The 19,170-nt window shown below is 45.7% G+C and overlaps 1 protein-coding gene across 1 annotated transcript; it reads left to right on the top strand.

The window, feature by feature from the left end:
• Positions 1-795: 795 nt before the first annotated feature.
• On the top strand, positions 796-19,170 carry LOC126405921 (trinucleotide repeat-containing gene 6B protein-like). Its single transcript, XM_050069959.1, has 21 exons — positions 796-1,122; positions 2,525-2,612; positions 2,876-2,897; positions 3,907-4,353; positions 4,556-7,381; positions 7,605-7,757; positions 7,921-8,111; positions 8,221-8,283; positions 8,420-8,578; positions 8,799-8,936; positions 10,455-10,655; positions 10,896-11,012; positions 11,153-11,363; positions 13,407-13,559; positions 13,767-13,934; positions 14,568-14,714; positions 14,927-15,019; positions 15,299-15,514; positions 15,728-15,798; positions 16,560-16,699; positions 17,460-19,170. The coding sequence occupies exons 2-21, from the start codon at positions 2,556-2,558 to the stop codon at positions 18,034-18,036; spliced, it is 6,150 nt and encodes a 2,049-aa protein (XP_049925916.1). The 5' UTR covers positions 796-1,122; positions 2,525-2,555; the 3' UTR covers positions 18,037-19,170.

The following is a 19,170-nucleotide window of genomic DNA, read 5'->3' as shown; positions in this document are numbered from 1 at the left end:
GGAACTGATTACAATGCTATCATGAGTGAGGAAACACCAGAGGCAGGATAAAATATAGAAATAGAAAACAATTTTATATCGGGAATAAATAAGTAAGTAAATAAGTTTAAATAAAAAAAATAGAAGAATATGCCAGCAAGAAAATAAAAAGATAAATACACAATACACAAGCCAGGCTAAAAAGGCATGTCTGAGTTTGTATTTAAAAACATAATATCAATACACATATGTTTAGAATTCTTATAATAAATAAAGTTAGAACAGGCAACAACAACAGAACAAACAAACAAAAACACACAAACATTTTTATTTCACATCAGGGCGGTTTCATTGAATTTTTTTTTGTAATATTCTAAAAACCTGTTACCTTTTTTTGTTGATCTAAAGAGCATGAGTTCAACACTGAGTAAAATTTAATCAAGACAAGATGGAAAGAGGATAATCCATGTACAAAAATACGATATGATAAATACTTAACATAGATATTTCTAAAAAAAAAAAAAAAAGACAAGAAATACCCAACACTACATTATACAATATAATAAATAAATACATAGAATTGAGAATTAACCCAATAAAATAAAGAAACTAACAACTTGTGTCACCATAGTAATAGATTATAAATCTTTAAGATTAAATGAATGAGTGACATTAGTGGTGTATGTGATCATTTGTTTACTTATTTGCGCCCCCGCGTGTATGACGTCATGTTTCCAGTGCTGAGACGCCCCCTGGTGGACGGTGCCGGCACGCGCCCCGCTCCTCCTCCCCTCTCTGATCAACAACCAGCCCTGGTGATATCATATGCTGGCTAAAGCTCCACACAGAAGCAAAATGGCCGACAGTAAACTAACCGATCATACAGCGTCTGACAGTCATCAAGGGGTTATGCATGTTTTGTTTACAGCTTGAGAACTACAGTCGCTCACAAAGGACACTCGCCTTTCCTCGTTTTTTTCTACGATTAACATTTCGCCTTTCGGTGATGTCATTTCTTATTCAATTTAGCCTTGAAAGCCTCGAAGAACTAGCTCGCTAGGCTAGCTGCCTTGCTAGCCTGCTAGCGGTGGGTCTGCAAGAATTTTTGCACAGAAGCACTTTATGTCCTATGTGATTCCCGAGGTGAGTATTCAACCTTAACGCTGTTAGCTTCGTTAGCCTCCATGGTGTGTGTGAATGTCGGTAACGTTGGTTATTTCCGGCTTTACACAGCAAACATTTGGGTTTCTTAGTTTTAAGTAGAGCTTCGCTTGTTACGCGTTGCACTGCCGAAGAAACGTCACTGAAGTTCGTCGTTTAATTTGGCCCTGTCGACCGTTAGTACTGATGAACCAGCTTGTTAGCACTCTGTTCATTGACTCGTCGCTGTGGGGGGTTTATACCGACTGTAAAGTTGCGTATAATAACCGTAAAGCGTGTAAATTATGTGCTAAGAGCGTATCGTTAGCTAACACGACGTCCCTGTTGTCTGCAGCTAACTGCGTAGAGGTTAGAGTCGCCGCGCGGAGCGGCATAGGCATCTAGCGCTGGGACAGACAACCGCCGTTAGCCCCCGGTTCTCCGGGTCACGGCACGGTGCTCACCAGCTGCTTCAAAGTCTATTAGCATTAGCTAGCTGCTCACCCGAGTCAAGCTGTAGTGGTCTCCTGTAGCTGCACTGCTATCCCTCAGTGGCCTGTTATTTACATGGAGTCCAGACTGTTTGCTCCCTGTGCGGCTACACACACTTGCTTTGTTGGGGTCATAATGCACTGCATAAACATATAGCCAATGATCACGTCAGCTGGTGCATTTATACAGAATACACTGAAGGGTTAAAGCCACAAGTTGTCCAGTTAGCTTCCATTAGCGCTGTGTGTCATGATGCTAATTACGAGCAGCTTAGCTAACAGAAACACAGGGCCCAGCCGTATTTACAGCTCACTGATATGTGAGATCTCCTTACATTTACACGTTAAAACATTTCGTTTCTTCATCTCTCTGTGCCATATGTTGCTCTCCACATAGATAGGCTCACATGACCTGGATATGAATTGCATATTGCATAGGTTTACGTTCAGGATGCAGGTGTGAAGTCTGTCTTTCAACACATTGGACAGACCCTGTCATGTACTCCACGTAAAGCTGGTGTCCTGTGAATCATGCTGCCATTGCTGTCTCTAGTGTAATGCAGATGAGCTCCAGAGATGTTGGAGAGTTTGGAGTCAGTTGTTTGTTTGGCTGCTGCCTGTGTTGTCTGCTGGTTGGAATTGCAATCGTTTGCTGGATAATGAATTATGCAATGAGACGCTAGGCTACCGAGGGCTGTTGTCAGGCTGTCTGCCCCTGGTTAACATTACAGTCCTTACAACACTGACTGTGTAGGAGCACATTTGGCAGCGATCTGAGTGAAGTACATGTTATTCATTTTGAGTCAAAGTCTGCATACTTGTGTGAAAGGGTATGCTTCTGTAAGCATTGAATTACTTACTGTGTGCCATGAGGTGCAACATAAATAATTGAATGTGTACATTTCTCTTTGCAGACAGGAGAATCAGGAAAGGGAACAGTAGTTCATGGAAGACAAGAAAAAGAAGAAAGAAGATAAAAAGAAAAGGGAAACCTCTCAGAAGGTAGTATATTTTGCGGATAATCTGTGTGCTATTCCAGCTTCCAGGATTGTCTTTGTTAAATAAAGTATTCACTTTATTAGGTAACTGACATTTAAAGGCTTAGACCTTATATTTGTAAAATGATCCAGTGTCATAGTTAATGTTTTCTTTAGTAGTGCCTTGTTAGTTTATTTCTCAGTTGCAGAATCAAGACCAAAGCCTCTTAAGGTAGTAGTAAATCATTTTCTGCCTAATATCTGACTCACGTATTCTCTGTGTTTTAGGTGCCAGAACAGAAAATCAAAGGTATGTTTATTTCCTTTTGTTTTTGTCATCATCAACTCACCTGCCTTCCTTTTATCGCTTACGTTCTATATGATCATGTCAGTGGAATGACCTGTCTGTCTTGCTGTTATATGTGCTTTAATCAGCAGTACCCTGTTTTCTAATAACTTAATGTATTGTGATGAGCATGGTCATTATTGTGTAGGTATACATGCTCACATTTTAGACACATTTTCTTGAACTTTTCTTAAGGGAAGGCACAACAAACCGATGTCAAAGAACTAGTGGTAATGAAGTCAGACTGCTGCATCGCCTCACATTGCTTGTGTCTTGGCCGAAAAGTTGCACCTGAACACAATGCAAAGACTACAGCCAGCGGCAAACTAGTGCACATGTTCTGTGCCTACGTAAGAGGAAATAAGTCCTTAGCAGCAGGCGGCAGTAGTCTGTATTCGTCATTCAAATTGGAAAACTGGAAAACCAACAGGACGGATTTAAGATACTAATTAGCCAGTTAGCACATTAAGAACACAACCCAATGTTGAAAGGTCAAAGGTTACTTGTGGTGGGCTAGTGAACAATAACACAAACAATCATGAACTGCTCAGTGGCTAAAAACATAATCTTACTTAGTATAATATGCTTGCTTTGATCTCACGCCATCTTGACTCTAGTCATTTATTTGCTTTCCGCACTTCCGTTTCTCTTCTCGTGAACTGATCTTAAGTGCCAGTCGGAGTGACTTCATTCACTGACAGGCTCCACCGTCTCTGGCGACAATTCAGCATGCTTAGTCAACCAACAAAAAGCCGATAAGGGCTTGCAAGTGCTAATGGTGCCCACGTCAGATGCTTACAGACAGCTCAACATTGACAGGCAGCCGCCCATTGGCTTGGTGTGTCAGGGCCCTTACACCGTCGGCTATTGACTAGGTTACCCTCCTTGCAGCTCAGTAACCTTTTCTGGCTTTATCTTGTTACCATATCTTAGTCTCACGGTGGTTCACATATTTCTCATTTGTGTATTTCAGTGCCAGAATCAGCCAAGCCCTCCTGTTCCCAGCCACTCGCCACCCCAGGCTCAGTGTCCCCCAGCCCTGGCCCTGTCGCCCCCTCATCCCCCAGTCCTGGTGCAGCCGGGGTTTCTGCACAAGTTCCTCCTGGTGGTGGGAACAATGCAAAGCAGCGGACTGCTGTGGCCAACGGACAGCCCTCCACCTCCTCTTCCCCCTCTGGAAGCCAGGCCTCCCAGCAGCAGCGATACATGTCCAGAGAGGTTCCACCGAGATTTCGCTGCCAGCAGGACCATAAAGTGCTACTAAAGAGGGGCCAGCCACCGCTGTCCTCCATGCTGCTGGGGGGAGGCGGAGGGGAAGGGGGTGCAGGAGGGGTTGGAGGAGGCAGTGGCTGGGCAGCCGCCCCATCTCTTTCCTCACAGGGAGCAGATAGCCCCAATGCAAACACAGCTGGAGGCACAGGTGGGTTGATGTCTCAGAGCGAAGAAAGGTCATCAAGTTTGATATGTAATCTACTCAGTATCACATTTTACCATGTTTAGAAACAGCACTGCATTTTGCAGTTTATCCAACGTCCATGAAAACACACTCTACAAGTTAGTAGTTAGTAATGTTAATGCTTGAATTGTCAATTAAATGAATGCTTTCCTTTTTTTCCATATAGATTCCAACCTGGGTTCATCCTCCGCTTCACCCCCCAACTCCTCTTCATCCTCATTATGTGTCGCTGCTCTGTCGTCTTCTTCTACTACTACTACTTCAACTTATGCAAATTCCACATGGGGGGCAGGCTCTGGCAGCCAGTCCTCTTCTCAGGGCTGCGGGAAGGTGATTGTGGATGGGACTGACCTGGGGGATTGGCCTAGCATCCTAGGAGGGGCCAAATTGAGCTCTGAAGGGGCTGGAGGAGGAGGAACGCAGGAGCAAGACTGCCCTGGTAACAACAACAGTAGTGCCTCATGGAGTGAGAGAAACATCCAGCAGAAAGGAGGAGCAGTAGGAGGAGGAACAGGGAACATGGACAATCCTTCCTCACCTCGTTCTTCTCCTCTTTCCTCCTCTTCCTCGCTTAATGAATGTGTTCAGTCAAGTGGCGGTGTGTGGGGCTCTTCCACCTCCTCTCAGGTGGAGGCTGGGCTAGGATCAGCAGCATTTTACAATTCCAAAGTCTCCCATCTTCTTCCTGGGCCTCAGGAGAGCCCTGTGGGTGGCAGCAGCAGTAGTGTCTCTGGTGCCAACTTCAACCCCAACGTGAACCCCTCCGCGTGGCCTGCCCTGGTGCAGGGTGGGACGTCAACTTCGGCCAGCGACGGCCTTCCACTACACTCGTCCATCACTTCAGCTTCCTCGTTCCCTGCCAGCACCACCCTCGTCACCACTCACTCTCTTTCATCTGTGAATCAAACTGGTCTCCATCAGCAGCACACTGAGACAGCTGTGGGAGAACAGCAGCAGCACTTAGGAAACCTAGGGCCAGAGTTGGGTTCAGGCGGGGCAGCAAGAGGAGCAGGACCAAATCAAGAAGGCGGCGATGAGAGGGACTGTGGGGTTGCTAGTGTCGAAGGAGAAGGGAGTGGCAATCTATCTGGCTCATCGTCTTCCTCCTCTGCCGCCTCTTCTTGGAGATCCATGCCTCCAGTGTCCTCCGACCTGTGTGCAGGTGCCTCACAGGCAGATGGGTGGGGTGGAGGGGAGACTGGAGCTCAGGGGCAGGAAGGGAATGTGTGGGGCTTTGGAAGCCAGGGTGACAAGGCTGGGTGGGGTAGGGGAAATGATGGTAGCTCAAATACCCCAGTGGTATCTCAGGGAGCGTGGGAAGGAGGCAGTTCAGAAGCAGAGTGGGGTGGCACAGCGGGAGGTGTAAGTTCGAGTAACTTAGCAATAGGAAGTGGAAGAGGAGGAGACGGGAGCAGCAACAGCAGCAGTAGTGGAGGCAGTGGAGGTGTTGGCGGCAGCGTTTTGCAGGACTCTGCCTCACCAAAGTTTGCAACTATGACAAAAGCTTGGGACAATCAGAAAGGGATGGAAAGTGGGGATGGGGCAGTTGGGGAGTGGGGTGGAGGAGGAGTAGGGCAGGGTGGAGGCACTGGAGGTGGAGCTCCTTCATCCTCTAGCGGAGGAGGATCCATAGCTGGAAGTGGCGAGGGAGGGAGTGATAGTGGACAGAAGTCGAAGCGAGCATCGTCTTTACAACAACGTTCCAACCAGACCTCCAATGCTGATGTGGCCTTACTCAGCATGCTCAATCGATCCGACCTGGACCCCAGGGTTCTGTCTAACACGGGCTGGGGGCAGACCCAGATTCGACAGAACGTGGCCTGGGATCTGGACACAACAGGAGTAAGAAACAGAAATGAAAGAAGCACTTCATCTTCCTCTGCATTCTCATCAGCAACCATGAACACTACCACTAGTCGTGGCCCTGGGTACCCGTCTAACACAAGTTCAGTAAGTAATGATCCATCTGCTGGCAGTCACACGACCAGCCTGAACTCTGGCCCTGTTACAGCGAGGGATGGCTGGGATGGTGGTGCTACAAAGTCCACCTGTGGCCCTCACATGCCTGGAAGCACTGTAAGGAAGCCAGGAACGCCAGAAGAAGATATGGAAGGTAACCAGGGGAAGGCAGCTGGAGGCTGGGGTGATCTCCCATCTGAAAACCAGGGCAAAGGATGGGGGAGTGAAGAAAAAAAATGGGGTGATCACAGAGGAGGAGGAGGGAACTGGAGAAACTTTGGAGAACAGGGTAGTGGATGGACTGATGGTCCAGATGATAAAGGGACAGGGGGATGGAAGGGGACTGGAAGAGGGGAGGCAGGAGGTTGGGGCGGAGACTGGGGGCAGAGGGACTCTATACCTGGAGATGGGCGAGGCAGAGGTGGAGGCAACTCTGATGAGAAGGGATCTTCCTGGGGTAATTTGGATGAAGGGGGATCTCAGCGAGGAGGGTGGGGAGGGGGAGATGTAGGTGGAGGCAAATCCCACCAGGACTGGGGGAGTTCCAAGCCCCACACAGCAGCAGCACAGATACCAAACAGCCAAGTGGCACCAATGAAAGCCCCAAATCAACAGCAGCACCAATCACAGGGCCAGCAGCCACAAGGAGGTCCCATTCAAGGAGGGTGGAACAGCCGGTCCAACATTGGAGGTGGAGGTCCACCATCCAAGAATCAGAACCAAAGTTCGGGCTGGACCTCCGGCCCGATCCCCCAAATCTCTGGGGTTGGGGGTGACTCCCTGGAGCCCAGTGGCTGGGAGGAACCCTCCCCTCAGTCTATTAGTCGCAAAATGGAGATCGATGATGGCACATCAGCGTGGGGAGACCCGACCCGCCACAAAAGCAAGAATGTGAATTTGTGGGACAAAAACAGTGTTACGCCTGGCCAAAGCCACGGTCAGCAGGCCCCACCAACATCTATCCAACAACCGCCCAGAAGGCAGCAGGGGATGCAACACAGCAGGGACACAAACCCTGGCAATGCTGCAGTGGGTAAGGAGGAGTTGTAGCATTACAACGTGTGCATTTGGCAGTCCACAACCAAGAGTAGATAGTGTTGCTAAAAGTATTGCAGATTTTCTTTACTCTGCCAACAGTTTATGAGTAGAAGCAATGTCTGCCTCGTTTAACAACTCTTTCCATCAGAATCACACATTTAAAATGCCATTTTTCTTTTGCACTTTCTAACTGTGTGTTCATTTTCGTCAATCTCCAGGTCCAGGCATGTGGGGAGGAGGTGCACAATCTGTGGATAATGGTACAGCTGCTTGGGGCCAGTCGCAAGATGCAGCAACAGGTTGGGGTGATCAAGATGAACCCGGCAAAGCTTCTGGCTGGGGGAACCCTTCACCTAACCCTGGTAAAACTGGTAAGAAGAGAAAAATGTGTGTCATTCAAAATGTTATGATATCTGAGTTCAGATTTCTGCTCATTATTATTTTGAGACATGATGCTCACTGTTTGAAAGGGCTTCAGCATTTTCACGTCCAGAGCCCACATCGCTATAACCATCCTCCTTTGTTTTGCTGCAGGCACCAAGTCAATGGAGAGCTGGGGTGGGAAGGGAGAGGGCTCTGTCGCAGCCTCTCGCCACCCCAGCTGGGACGAGGAAGATGATGGTGGCGGAGGAGTGTGGAACAGCACTGGCTCCCAGGGAAGCAGCTCATCCTTCAACTCTGGAGGCTGGGGTCAGACTCATGGAGGAAAGAGAGGCAACATCAAGGTGAGGAAAGACGTTTACCTGGCCTCTCTTGGTTCGTTGTATTAAGACAAAGCAGCTTTTTTATTTGTCCTTTTTGACTGAGTGTAATCTTTGAATTTCTTTCCTGAAGAGTGGAGGAGGGGACAGCTGGATGAACCCAGTGTCACGCCAGTTTTCAAACATGGGTCTCCTGGTAAGATATTAATTCACTAAAACCATAATCTTGATATTTCTAGCTATTGCACACAGCAACTGTAACATGTTATGGATGTTTTACTTTAGCTTCTCATCTGTCATGTTGCTTTTTTCACGACTTTGTTGTTCCTTAGGGTGATGACCCAAGTCTTGACAAAAAGATGGAAGGAGACAAAAGAGGAATAACTGACTATAACGGAGAGATGCGGAGGGGAGGAAGAGGTGGAGGAGGTTACCGCATGCCTAGTTCCAAAGACATGGGTCCTGTTGACATGGGGCCCTATGGTGAAAAGGTACGAGTCTGCTTATAGTTTACAGACCTTCCATTTTCACAGTCGGTTATCATTTTATGTTATTTAAACTGTAATATCAACAATACCTGCTACATCAGTGAGTTGTGCTAACTTGACAACTTAAGTGAAGACCTTAAAATAGTATGAGAAATGTTATTACAAGTAATATTTGATACACATTGAACATTGGTATTTTTGTCTGGTTTCCATGGTACTCCAGATGGGTGGCCATGGGGTGTTTGTTGGCAGCGGCGGAGGGATGCCTCAGCCTCGAGGGATGCACCAACCTGGCATGCATCCAATGAACCCCTCCCAGGGGTTACGTGCTCAAGTGCCTCATCAGTTCCTGTCTGCTCAGGTCTGTTGTTTTCTGTCTTTGATGTCAATAGTTATGATGAATGTTGTATTTAGGAGAGACAGAGGGTCTCCTGAATCCTGTCACTGTTGACTTCATAAAACAAATGTTTGGAATGGTTGCATGAGGCGAGACAGTAGCTTTTAAGCAGCCATTAACACAGTGTTTAGACATTTTGAAGTAATTTTATTTATTGCACGTTCAAGTTTAAACTTAAGTGTTTTATTTCCCAGCATTCCTCAGTTTTATTTTTATCAGACATGCTGTTGCCAAACAGGAGATGACACATTAGTCGTCTAATTCATCCGGCCTTAGACAGTAATGCAGCTTCCACCAAGCAAAGCTCATATAGACACACAGCACCATACATACAGTATATAGGCTGTAAGCTCTCACTTGGGATTAGGCTGCCAATAAGAGGAAACCGGCAACACTTTCTGGTATGAATGCAAATGAAGGTCAGTGAGCTCTGTGGATATAAAAACAAACACGATACTGAGCTCCGTCACTTGTAAACACGCATAGTGAATTCACCAATATCATAGAAAGTATGTTCACATCACCATGAGGCCGTCGAGGGGCATTAGATAGGAATTAGTCCCATATTAGGCTCTGATCAGACAAAGCGCTTTTTGCAGGTTGCAGCATCTTTTTTTAAATTGTTGCTAAGCAACCACCGAATCACCCACCCTTAGCTTTACAGCAATTTTGCTGTGAAGTAAACTCACAGATCTGTACCTTTTTAAAATTTGCATAAAAATGGACAGGCGGAGGGCACTTGGTCTAATTCTGATTGATGGTGAGAGGCTGTTCCCAAGTAGTATGTTGGTCACAAGGAAATGGAGATCAGTGGGCGTATATAAAACCCTCAGAAAGAGGAGAAATCACAGGAAGTAGTACCAGCTGGTCCATGAGTTTTCCCTGGATGATGGTCATAGGGACAGTTTGGCAATCTGCTGTCAACTACCAGGCCTAATTACAGTTGGTAAATATAAAGTACCTGAAGCGACAGTTTGTCCAAATACGTTTGTCTTGCAGCTTGCCTAGGGTGTGCTAACGTTAGCTTTACACAAACTATGTACACTACTTGCTGTCATTGCCTCAACAGAAGGCCCGCCTTTCAGTTCATCTCATTGGACAATGGGAAAATGCCAATGACGTTCGCCGCTTTTTTTCCACTCTGAGTGGAATTTTTTTCAATTTGAGCAACAATGTGAGGCACTCAGCAACACAAAAGCAGTAGCAAAACACTTAACTCTCATTGAAAACCATTACAAAAAGCCGCCCAGACTGCTAAAGCATGCTCTGGTTAATCAGGGCCTTAAATGATAGTAGAAAGACTATATGTGTGTAACAACAGCAACTTAAATGTAAGAACTCTTGTCTCAGCTAAGACTGGACAGTGTGCGGGATTCTTTCTTCTTCACCTTACGACCTTATGAGTGCAAGAACATTTTTAAATTGTCAACTGAATTTTAACCTGTTAAGTTATTCATGTATTTGGACTGAATGTACATGCAGGTGCCGGGTCCTATGCTGAAGCAGATGCCCTCTCCTGGTGGCAGCGTGGGTGGAGTGGTCGGAGGAGTAGGAGGTGTTGGTGGCGTCGGAAGTGTGGGAGGGGTCGGTGGTGTTGGCGGAGGAGTGTTCCCACCTCAGATTTCCCCACAGCAGCTTGCCATGCTCAGCAACATTTACCCCCACATGCAGCAGTTCCATCTGGTGCGTGACTAAATGTTGGATTTGTGGATCGATGGATTGATTCATCACACTGAAATAAATCATTCATTTTCTGTTTTGTACAACCCTCTGCCTTTGTTAATCTCTGTGCTGGATTAGATTAAAATACATGGTGACCTGTAATAAACCCCTAATGACATACTGAGTGTCTGTATGTGAGCGCAAGCCTGTGTGTTCTTTGTTTACCTCCATCTCTGACCCTTTGTGCTCACCATCCCACAGGCTTGTCAGCTCCTGCTCCAACAGCAGCAACAGCAGCAGCAACAACAGCAGCTCCTGCAGAACCAGAGGAAGTTTCCTCAGCCTCAGCCTCTCAGACAGCAGCCAGACCCACAGCAGGTGAGCATGATCATATTCTGTAACATACCGTGGACTGTCAGCAGGACTTCAACCATCACTGTTGTATTTCTCTGCAGCAAACACTGTACTTTGCAGTTATTCTGATAGTGAGTCATTCTTTTGAATCTTTTCCTTCTCAGCTGGCGAGGATTATGGCTATTCTGCAGCAGCAGAGACAGCATCAGCAGGGTGGAATTGGAGGAGCAGCAGCAGGAGGAGGGAGCTCCAAACTGTCCCCCTCTCACCTGGGAGGAGGCCTGTCCAAACAGCCTATGGTAGACCCCCTTCCACATCCTGGAATGGGGGGGCCCTTATCAGACCTTCATGCCAAAACCCAAGGGATGTACTCTGGTAAGTCCAACAGGCAAATTGTTTTTGGGTTAGACTGTACTGGTTAGATGTGGTGCATTCAGCTGCATAGATCACTGTTAATAAAACCAGTATGAGGTTTGAAGTTTCATGTTTTTCCGTGGTGTTTGTTAGGCTGACAGATGAGGTCGGCAAATCAACAGAGTAGATTAATATCCTACAACCCTGCCCACCTGCATGGGAGTTATACTTATGCGTCAGCTCCATGCAGAGCCCACGCACGTCGCCTACGCCGTTGTGAGCATTTATACTTGTGCGGTGGTGTGTCTGTGTCACTCTGCAGTTACACCTCCAAAACACTAGTTGGCAGCAGGATGTCTGTGAAGTGCTGTAATGTTTAGTTGATTCAAAACACATGTTAAACACACATTAAACATGGCTTAATAGAGATGATTTCAAACACAAGTACACAAATCAGCTTCACTATAACTCGCAGCATTCACAGACAAACACTTGTCTTTATCTGGACACATTTTCCCCACAAATACAACATGCTAATGTTTTAGCACAAACCTATGGCATTTTACATTGTATAAATTAGCCTAGTGGCTAGTGATCTTTTCCTCCTCTCATATAAAACCAGGGACAACAGCAACATTTAACAAATGTAAAGTTACAAAGTTCGGCTCCATTACACCTCGCAAGATTCACCGACAAAACAACTGTCTTTTACTAAACACGTTTTCCAAACAAAATATAACATGCTAACATTATTAGCACAAGCCTATGGCATTATGGCATTTTACATTGTATAAATTAGCCTAGCGATGAGCAGAGATTTCCTCTGCTCATATGAAGCAAGGATGAATCCTGAAGTATGAATCCCTGAAGGATAAATCACACAAGACTTAAAATGTTATTTTTGTGGAGGCATTGTCTTCACAATTTATTGTTTCTTAGCTGTGAAATTAAAGTAAGTAAAAGTATAGATCCCACATTGGAGTGTCAGTAGTAGGTAGGACAACAATAACCTTCCACTTATATCTATTAGTGCTGCATGACCAATTGTATTTTCATCGTCATGGTATGAACATTCAGGACCTGCCGGAAATGCGATAAATATCCCCTCTCTCTCTCTCTCCCCACTTTCCTGTCACTCTCCAGCTGCTCTGTCATGAAGGCAAAAAAAAGCCCCCCAAAAAAATAACAATAGTTTTATGTACATTTAATGTCAGCATTCAAAATGAACAGCCACACAAGTGCAACATGTGGCAGATTTTGGCAGTTTGGCAAGTTAATCTCAACGGACAGAGTCTGATACTGGCATTGCAACAGGTGCTTCAGGGTGCACCTCGTGAACTCTACATTGCTTTGAATGGCAAAGCGTTGGGCGCTGACAGGGACTTAATGGTGCATTCAAGTGCACCTTGTGCACTCAGTAATTTATGCTTGAATTGCCACAAAGGTTGTTAAAAACTGGAAAGGTTGTATTTTTTTCTTATTTTCCTTTGTTGAAATACATAGGCCTGCCACTGTCATTATTTTCTTGTTCCTTCTCCACAGGTTTTTTAATAATTAGATGCTGAAATCATAACAATATACCATTCATCTCTCAGATTTTAAAAATACTGTTTAAAAAATCGAATCAAATTGTTATCGATCACTCCACAATATTTTTGTACAACAGGTCCCAAAGTCCCTCTGTGATCATTTTCAACTTGTTAACCCCAGCATTTTTTAATATGCACACATTTTAGGAAGTAAAAATATGCATGCTAGAAATCTATTATTTTGTTTCTTTAATTAGTGGATATAGGCTATTCAATGTTTGGGGGCTATGTTAGCAGTTTTGGACAAGAGTATTTCAAATTGCAGATTTTCCTCCTTTGGTGTAGGCCCTTACCTTTTTTATCATTGTTGCTTTAACAATGATCCTCCATTTTAAACACCCCCAGTCTTTAGGACTCGCTGTAATCCCAGTGATACCGAACACAAACTTAAACCAGCTCAGCCACATGCTGTAATGAACTGAACATTAGCTGGATGTAATGTGCTCATGAGCATTTATGTTCTTCTGCTTTCCAGGGCTCGCTCCTGGTGGTAACCTGTCAGGACTAGAGCTCAGTCCCATGATGGGAGGGATGAAGGACACAGGAGGACAGCAATCCCGCTTCAAATGGATGATGGAGGGACACTCCCCAGCTCCTTCTCCCCCTGACACAACCCTTCACAAGAATGGTAGGTCAACAGATGATTCGTGACATTATTTTTGCAAAGGCAAAATTCCCACTTGGGAAAGCACACCCCCCAATCTGTTGTCAATCAGGTCTGTTAATCACCTTCGTTCACACTGTATCTGAATGAACCACTGTGAATAAAAGTGATCAGAGACATATTCACCCCAGTCTGTTTGACCTTATTTCTCTCTTGTGTACTCTTCCTAAGGCCCTTTACCCAGTGCTATAAAGGTAAGAGGAGGATCCCCTTACTCCCAGTATGAAATGCTGGGCAGTGATGGTTTGGGCATTCCCCCTCAAGGCTCTGCAGACAACTGGCACCGGACCCCTGGAAGTAAAATGGGGAACAAACCTGCCACATCCAGCTGGCCTCCAGGTGAGTTTGTCTTTCTCTGCTGCATGTTACCAACGGACAGTGAATTAGGAGACAGTAGAAAATGTAATGTCAAGTCAGACTCAAATATGCAGGAAACAGGTGTCAACCTGTCTAGTGTGTGTGTGTGTGTGTGTGTGTGTGTGTGTGTGTGTGTGTGTGTGTGTGTGTGTGTGCGTTAGGCATGTCAGGACACCAGGATTTTAGTAGCTGATACCAATGCCAGTAGTAAAATTCCAGATTCTGAATAACAAAATAAAATAATAATACACAAAGCACAGATCACAACGTGACATGATGATATGGTCTCACAAAGAAAAACAAAACAAAAAGTTTGTTTTTATTTTGCCCAACAGAATAATTGTATTTATTATCTGGAGACCCCCATTAAAATAAAGGTGTTAGTTCAAAGAAAATGTTGAGAGGCTCCAGCCAGCCTTGGATATCAATCCAGAAACCTGCAACATAAGGGCAGTAGAAGGACAAATGCAGCTGCTATTCGTCTTCCTCATTGCACAATCTCTGTTAGGTTAAAGATAAGTGAAGTCAAACTGTCCCTAAATAAACAGACACAACCAAAGGATTTTGGTGATGTTACTGCAAAGTAAAGCATCTCCTTTCAATCTCTAATGACAGAGTTTCAGCCCGGTGTGCCCTGGAAGGGAATCCAGAGCAGTGGAGACCCAGAGTCTGACCCCTACATGACCCCTGGTAGTGTTCTTGGCTCCCCAGGACCCCCGAGCCTCAGCGACTCTGACCACCAGTTACTGCGAGACAACATAGGTATTTGACTGAATGTGCCACATAGTTTGATGAGCGTATCTGTTGGTTTTACATGAAAACATGCTCCAGTGCCAGATGTTGACAGAAAGTCTGAGGGCAAAGGTTCGACAGTACTCCTCACAGGCTGTATCTGCAGTCCAGCTGCACTGAGGTCGCCTTGTCTTGTTTATCACGGGATGTGTTACCTTTGATGACTTTGTGATATTTTGTAGGGCCAAACCCCTCCCTCAACACCTCGCTGCCTTCACCTGGTGCCTGGCCCTACAGTGCCTCAGACAGCCCCCTCAGCAATGCACACAGCACAGGTATATGTTTTCATTTGATTGTTAAAAAGTCTTTATTTCCTTTTGACTTTTAAACCTCCTTCATCTCAGCAGCTCACTTGTTATTTGCTTTTCAATTTCTTTGTTTATGCTGCTATAATTGTGTTTGCTCTGTCTTCTGCTGCTGTGCAAATTCTGCCTGTTCCTCTAAGATGCCAGAGGAGTTAGCTGTACCGCGTTCTCCCCACTCCCTTTTCTGCGGTCTGTTTGTCAAAACTCATTTTCCCCCCTCATTCTCCCACCTCCCCATTTCCTCTTCAGGAAAGTACTCGGAGTACAAGCCCAGCTGGCCCCCAGAGCCCATCGGACAAAACAAATTGTGGAAGACCAATCGCAACAGCTCACAGCTGCCGCGCCCCCCTCCTGGCTTAACCAATCAGAAGCAGGCCTCGCCCTCCCCTTGGGGTAGCGGAGGCCCACGGTTGGCTCGGAGCTGGGGAGGGGGCGGGATTAATCAAGAGTCAAGATTTGGGCCAGGTACTGTTTAAAGGGAAAATATGTGGATCATTTCTCAACCATTTGACAACATATGCGCTAACATAAAGCATATTGATGAAGCTCTTCTCGACAGTATCATGAAGCCTAGCATAAAATTAGTCTTTTCTAATTAAGATAATCTTTATTGTTTTAGCCAGCTATGACTTCACTAATTATTTTGTCCTTGTTTTCTCTCCTTTTCTTTTTATATAGGCTCAGCTTGGAGCGATGGCGTTGCCTCTAGAGGCAGCTGCTGGTTGCTGCTGAGCAACCTGACCCCTCAGGTAAGGAGCTGGGAGAGCCTGAAAGACATAGCAATCCCTTTAAGTAAATTATAAACTAAATAAACTATTTTCAGGGTAACAAAAGTGACAAATTTAAAATATTAACCGTGTCAGAATCTATAAACTGAGATAGTGTAGATGGGTGAGGGAAAGATGTAGCAGGAGTGTGCTGTGCAAGCAGTCTAGGATTAAAACTTTCTTACAACCCTTCAACACAGCAGAATTGATTATGTCTATGAAGTAAAAAACAGCTGCCCAGACAGATCGGTCAGGGTTTGAATTCAAAAACATGAAATCGCTGCTCTCATTCATCTGCATTCCCCTTCAGTCTGTCTTATGCAAATTAGGCAGAATGATGCGTGACCCAGCTGTAATTGGATTGTGAAGTTGGATGAGCCATTTAATCAATTAGGGCTTACACAAATGACACTTGCATGACACAGCTCAGGGAAAAGTACAGAAATGAGAATGTTAAAGTCTAGACAGTTTTTCTTTCAGTTGTATAGATTTTTTCCCCTAATTCATGTCCACAGGGTTGCACAACTTGTTTATCTCACTGTAAGTGTGACAGAATTACAGAGGGATAAAGCCACAGTGTACAGTCTCACTTCATCATTTATTCATACACAGTTCTTCATGGACATAACCAGTGTTGTGTAACCTCCTAGATCCCTGACCTTTCTCTGTCCCTGTGATTGACGACTCAGGACAGTTACTGTAGGGTTGTCACATCTAGTGGTTTTTTCTTTTTTCCCTTCTAGATTGACGGCTCCACGCTGAGGACTATCTGCATGCAGCATGGACCCCTGCTGACCTTCCACCTTGGCCTGACCCAGGGCAGCGCTCTGATTCGCTACAGCAGCCGGCAGGAAGCAGCCAAGGCCCAGGGTGCACTGCACATGTAGGTTAACCTGTAAACTCACTAATACGCAAACAACAGTCGGCCAAAACATTAAAATAACTTTGATCATTTTGTTACAAAGCAATGTTCTGCTGGTAAACCTTGGGTCCTGACATTCATGTGGATGGCATTTAACAGAATAATGTGCCATACAACACCGCAAAAACTGCTCAGGAATGACCCGAGGAACATGACAAAGAGGTCAAGGCGTCAACCTGGCCTCTAAATTCCCCAGATTCCAAACCGCTAGAGCATCTGTGGGATGTGCCAGTAACCTACCTGTCAACCTACAGGGCTTAAATGATCTGCTGGCAACGCCCTGGTGCCAGAGACTGTAGGACACTCCCAGAGGTCCTGTGTCTATGCCTCAACAGGTCAAAGCCTAGTCCGATCCACTGTGGGGTTGTTGGTCTGTCGAGGCGCGAACACAGGACTTCTGGGGTACTGCTACATCACATGGATGCTCAATCGGATTGGCATCTGGGAAATTTGGAGGCCAGGTTGACGCCTTGACCTCTTTGCCATGTTCCTCAGTTCATACCTGAGCAGTTTCTATGGCGTGGCATGGTGCATTGTCCTAGTGGGGGGACCACTGCCATTGGTGATTACCATTGCCATTGGGTACTTTGTGAGCAAGGGTGTTTGGGTGAATGATGTGTGTCAAGTGGCCTCCACACGAATGCCAGGACCCATGGCTGGGTATGTACTGAACATTAAACGTGCTCCTGTTGATCTAATGTGTCTTTTAAATTCCTCTCAGGTGTGTTCTGGGCAACACCACAATCCTGGCGGAGTTTGTGAGTGAGGAAGAAGTTGCTCGCTATTTTGCACATTCCCAGGCCGGAGGAGCAGAGGGGGCCAGCTCAGGAGGGTCAGCAGCCGGTGGGACGCAGGGTTCATCTGGAACAGGCACAGCTGTGGCCAGCAGCGGAGGGAGCTCCCCGGGGAATGAGCGGGCAGCGGCGGGCACAACTTCAGGTGGAAACGGAAATGGCGGCGGTGGAGGAGGGGAAAGTGGATCAGCAGTCCTAGGTAGTGTGAGGTCCTCTGGCTCTGCCTGGCAGAGCCTCGATGGTACAGGCAGTTCTTCAGAAACGTCTACAGCCCAAGGACCCGGGCTGGGGATGTTTTCCCAGTGGAGCACCAACGGGGCAGGAGAGGGAGCAGGTGTCGGGGGAGTAGACTCTGGGAGGTCGGGGCTCTGGGGGGGCATGACTGCGGGATACCCCAGCAGCAGCCTGTGGGGAGCACCGCAAATGGAGGAAAGGCACCAAATGGACAGCCCTGCCGCGTTGTTGCCTGGCGACCTGCTGGGGGGAGGCGCTGATTCCATCTGATGAGCCCCCTCCATTTGTATGTGTAGATTTGGACACACTGATACAAAATACACTGGGATACATATGTACTTACTATAGCACACACACACACACACACACACACACACAAACACATTTACATGGTATGCATATTAATGTAATACACATATACAACACGTGCATACATGGCATATTAATGTGCACACACATCAAGCAGAAATGTGAGACATGCTTACACACATTCTCGTGGCCAGACTTAAGCTATTATATAAACAAATGCAGGGACTGTTAGATGTGTATACAGCCTTTTTCCACAGATGAAGATTTCAACTGCTTAGACTTGAAACCTGAAAAAGAATGAAAAGTCAGTTGGTCTCAAAGACTTGACTGGATTGCAATGTGCTTAGTAAATAGGGGACTTTTCAACAGATTTACATACACATGCACACACCAAATACAGACAAGCCTTCAGACAGATGGGCACTGTAAACAGCATTACCTTCATCGTATAAGAGAACTTAAAACTACTACATGATGTGAGGTTAAAGTGCAGTTTGTATTCACGTCCCCTTAAAAAACGGAGACCGAATCCAAACACATGCAAACAGCTCTGATTGAAAACAGAACTGTATCTTACTGTGTATGTTAAGTTTGTTTGTTTTTTTTCTGTTTGTTTGTATGTATGGTTTTAATTTTTTGAACAGTGAAAATATTGAAAATTGTCATTGTTCTGTTTTCAAAATGCTGACCTCCTACTGTTGTATCTCACGCACTCTTTCTCTGTTATTCTCTCTTGAACATGTTTGTTACTGTTGCAGTGATAAATGTTAAATTGCTGGCAGTTTGAGGCTATGTTGCATTTCTCCATGTGTCGACACTGCGCGCGGTGTCACACACACTATATGGACATGAGTATGAGTGAGACTGAGACCAAGTAAGTGGATTAAACCACCACCGTTGTTGTGCGTGTGTGTGAGTGTGAGGATAATGTGTGTGTGTGCATGTTACTGCCTGTCATAATGTGGGCAAGGCTGCTTACTATACAGAAGGTCTATACAAAAATGTTTTGAGTGCATTCGGTATACTGCTGACTGTGTGTTAAGAAATATTGGCACTAATGCTTTTTTCTCTCATTTGAAGTTGTTTTTTTTTTTT

The sequence above is a fragment of the Epinephelus moara genome, chromosome 18 (assembly GCF_006386435.1).
Source record: "Epinephelus moara isolate mb chromosome 18, YSFRI_EMoa_1.0, whole genome shotgun sequence".
Classification (NCBI taxonomy): Eukaryota; Metazoa; Chordata; class Actinopteri; order Perciformes; family Serranidae; genus Epinephelus; species Epinephelus moara.
Note: the sequence above shows the minus strand (reverse complement) of the source record. Positions and strands in the feature narration are given on the sequence as shown.

Coding starts and splice junctions, on each gene's coding strand:
- LOC126405921 (XM_050069959.1), top strand. CDS start 2,556: ATGGAAGACAAGAAAAAGAAGAAAGAAGATAAAAAGAAAAGGGAAACC. Junction 11,364..13,406: donor AACCCAAGGGATGTACTCTG/GTAAGTCCAACA, acceptor TCTGCTTTCCAG/GGCTCGCTCCTGGTGGTAAC. Junction 15,515..15,727: donor AGAGTCAAGATTTGGGCCAG/GTACTGTTTAAA, acceptor CTTTTTATATAG/GCTCAGCTTGGAGCGATGGC.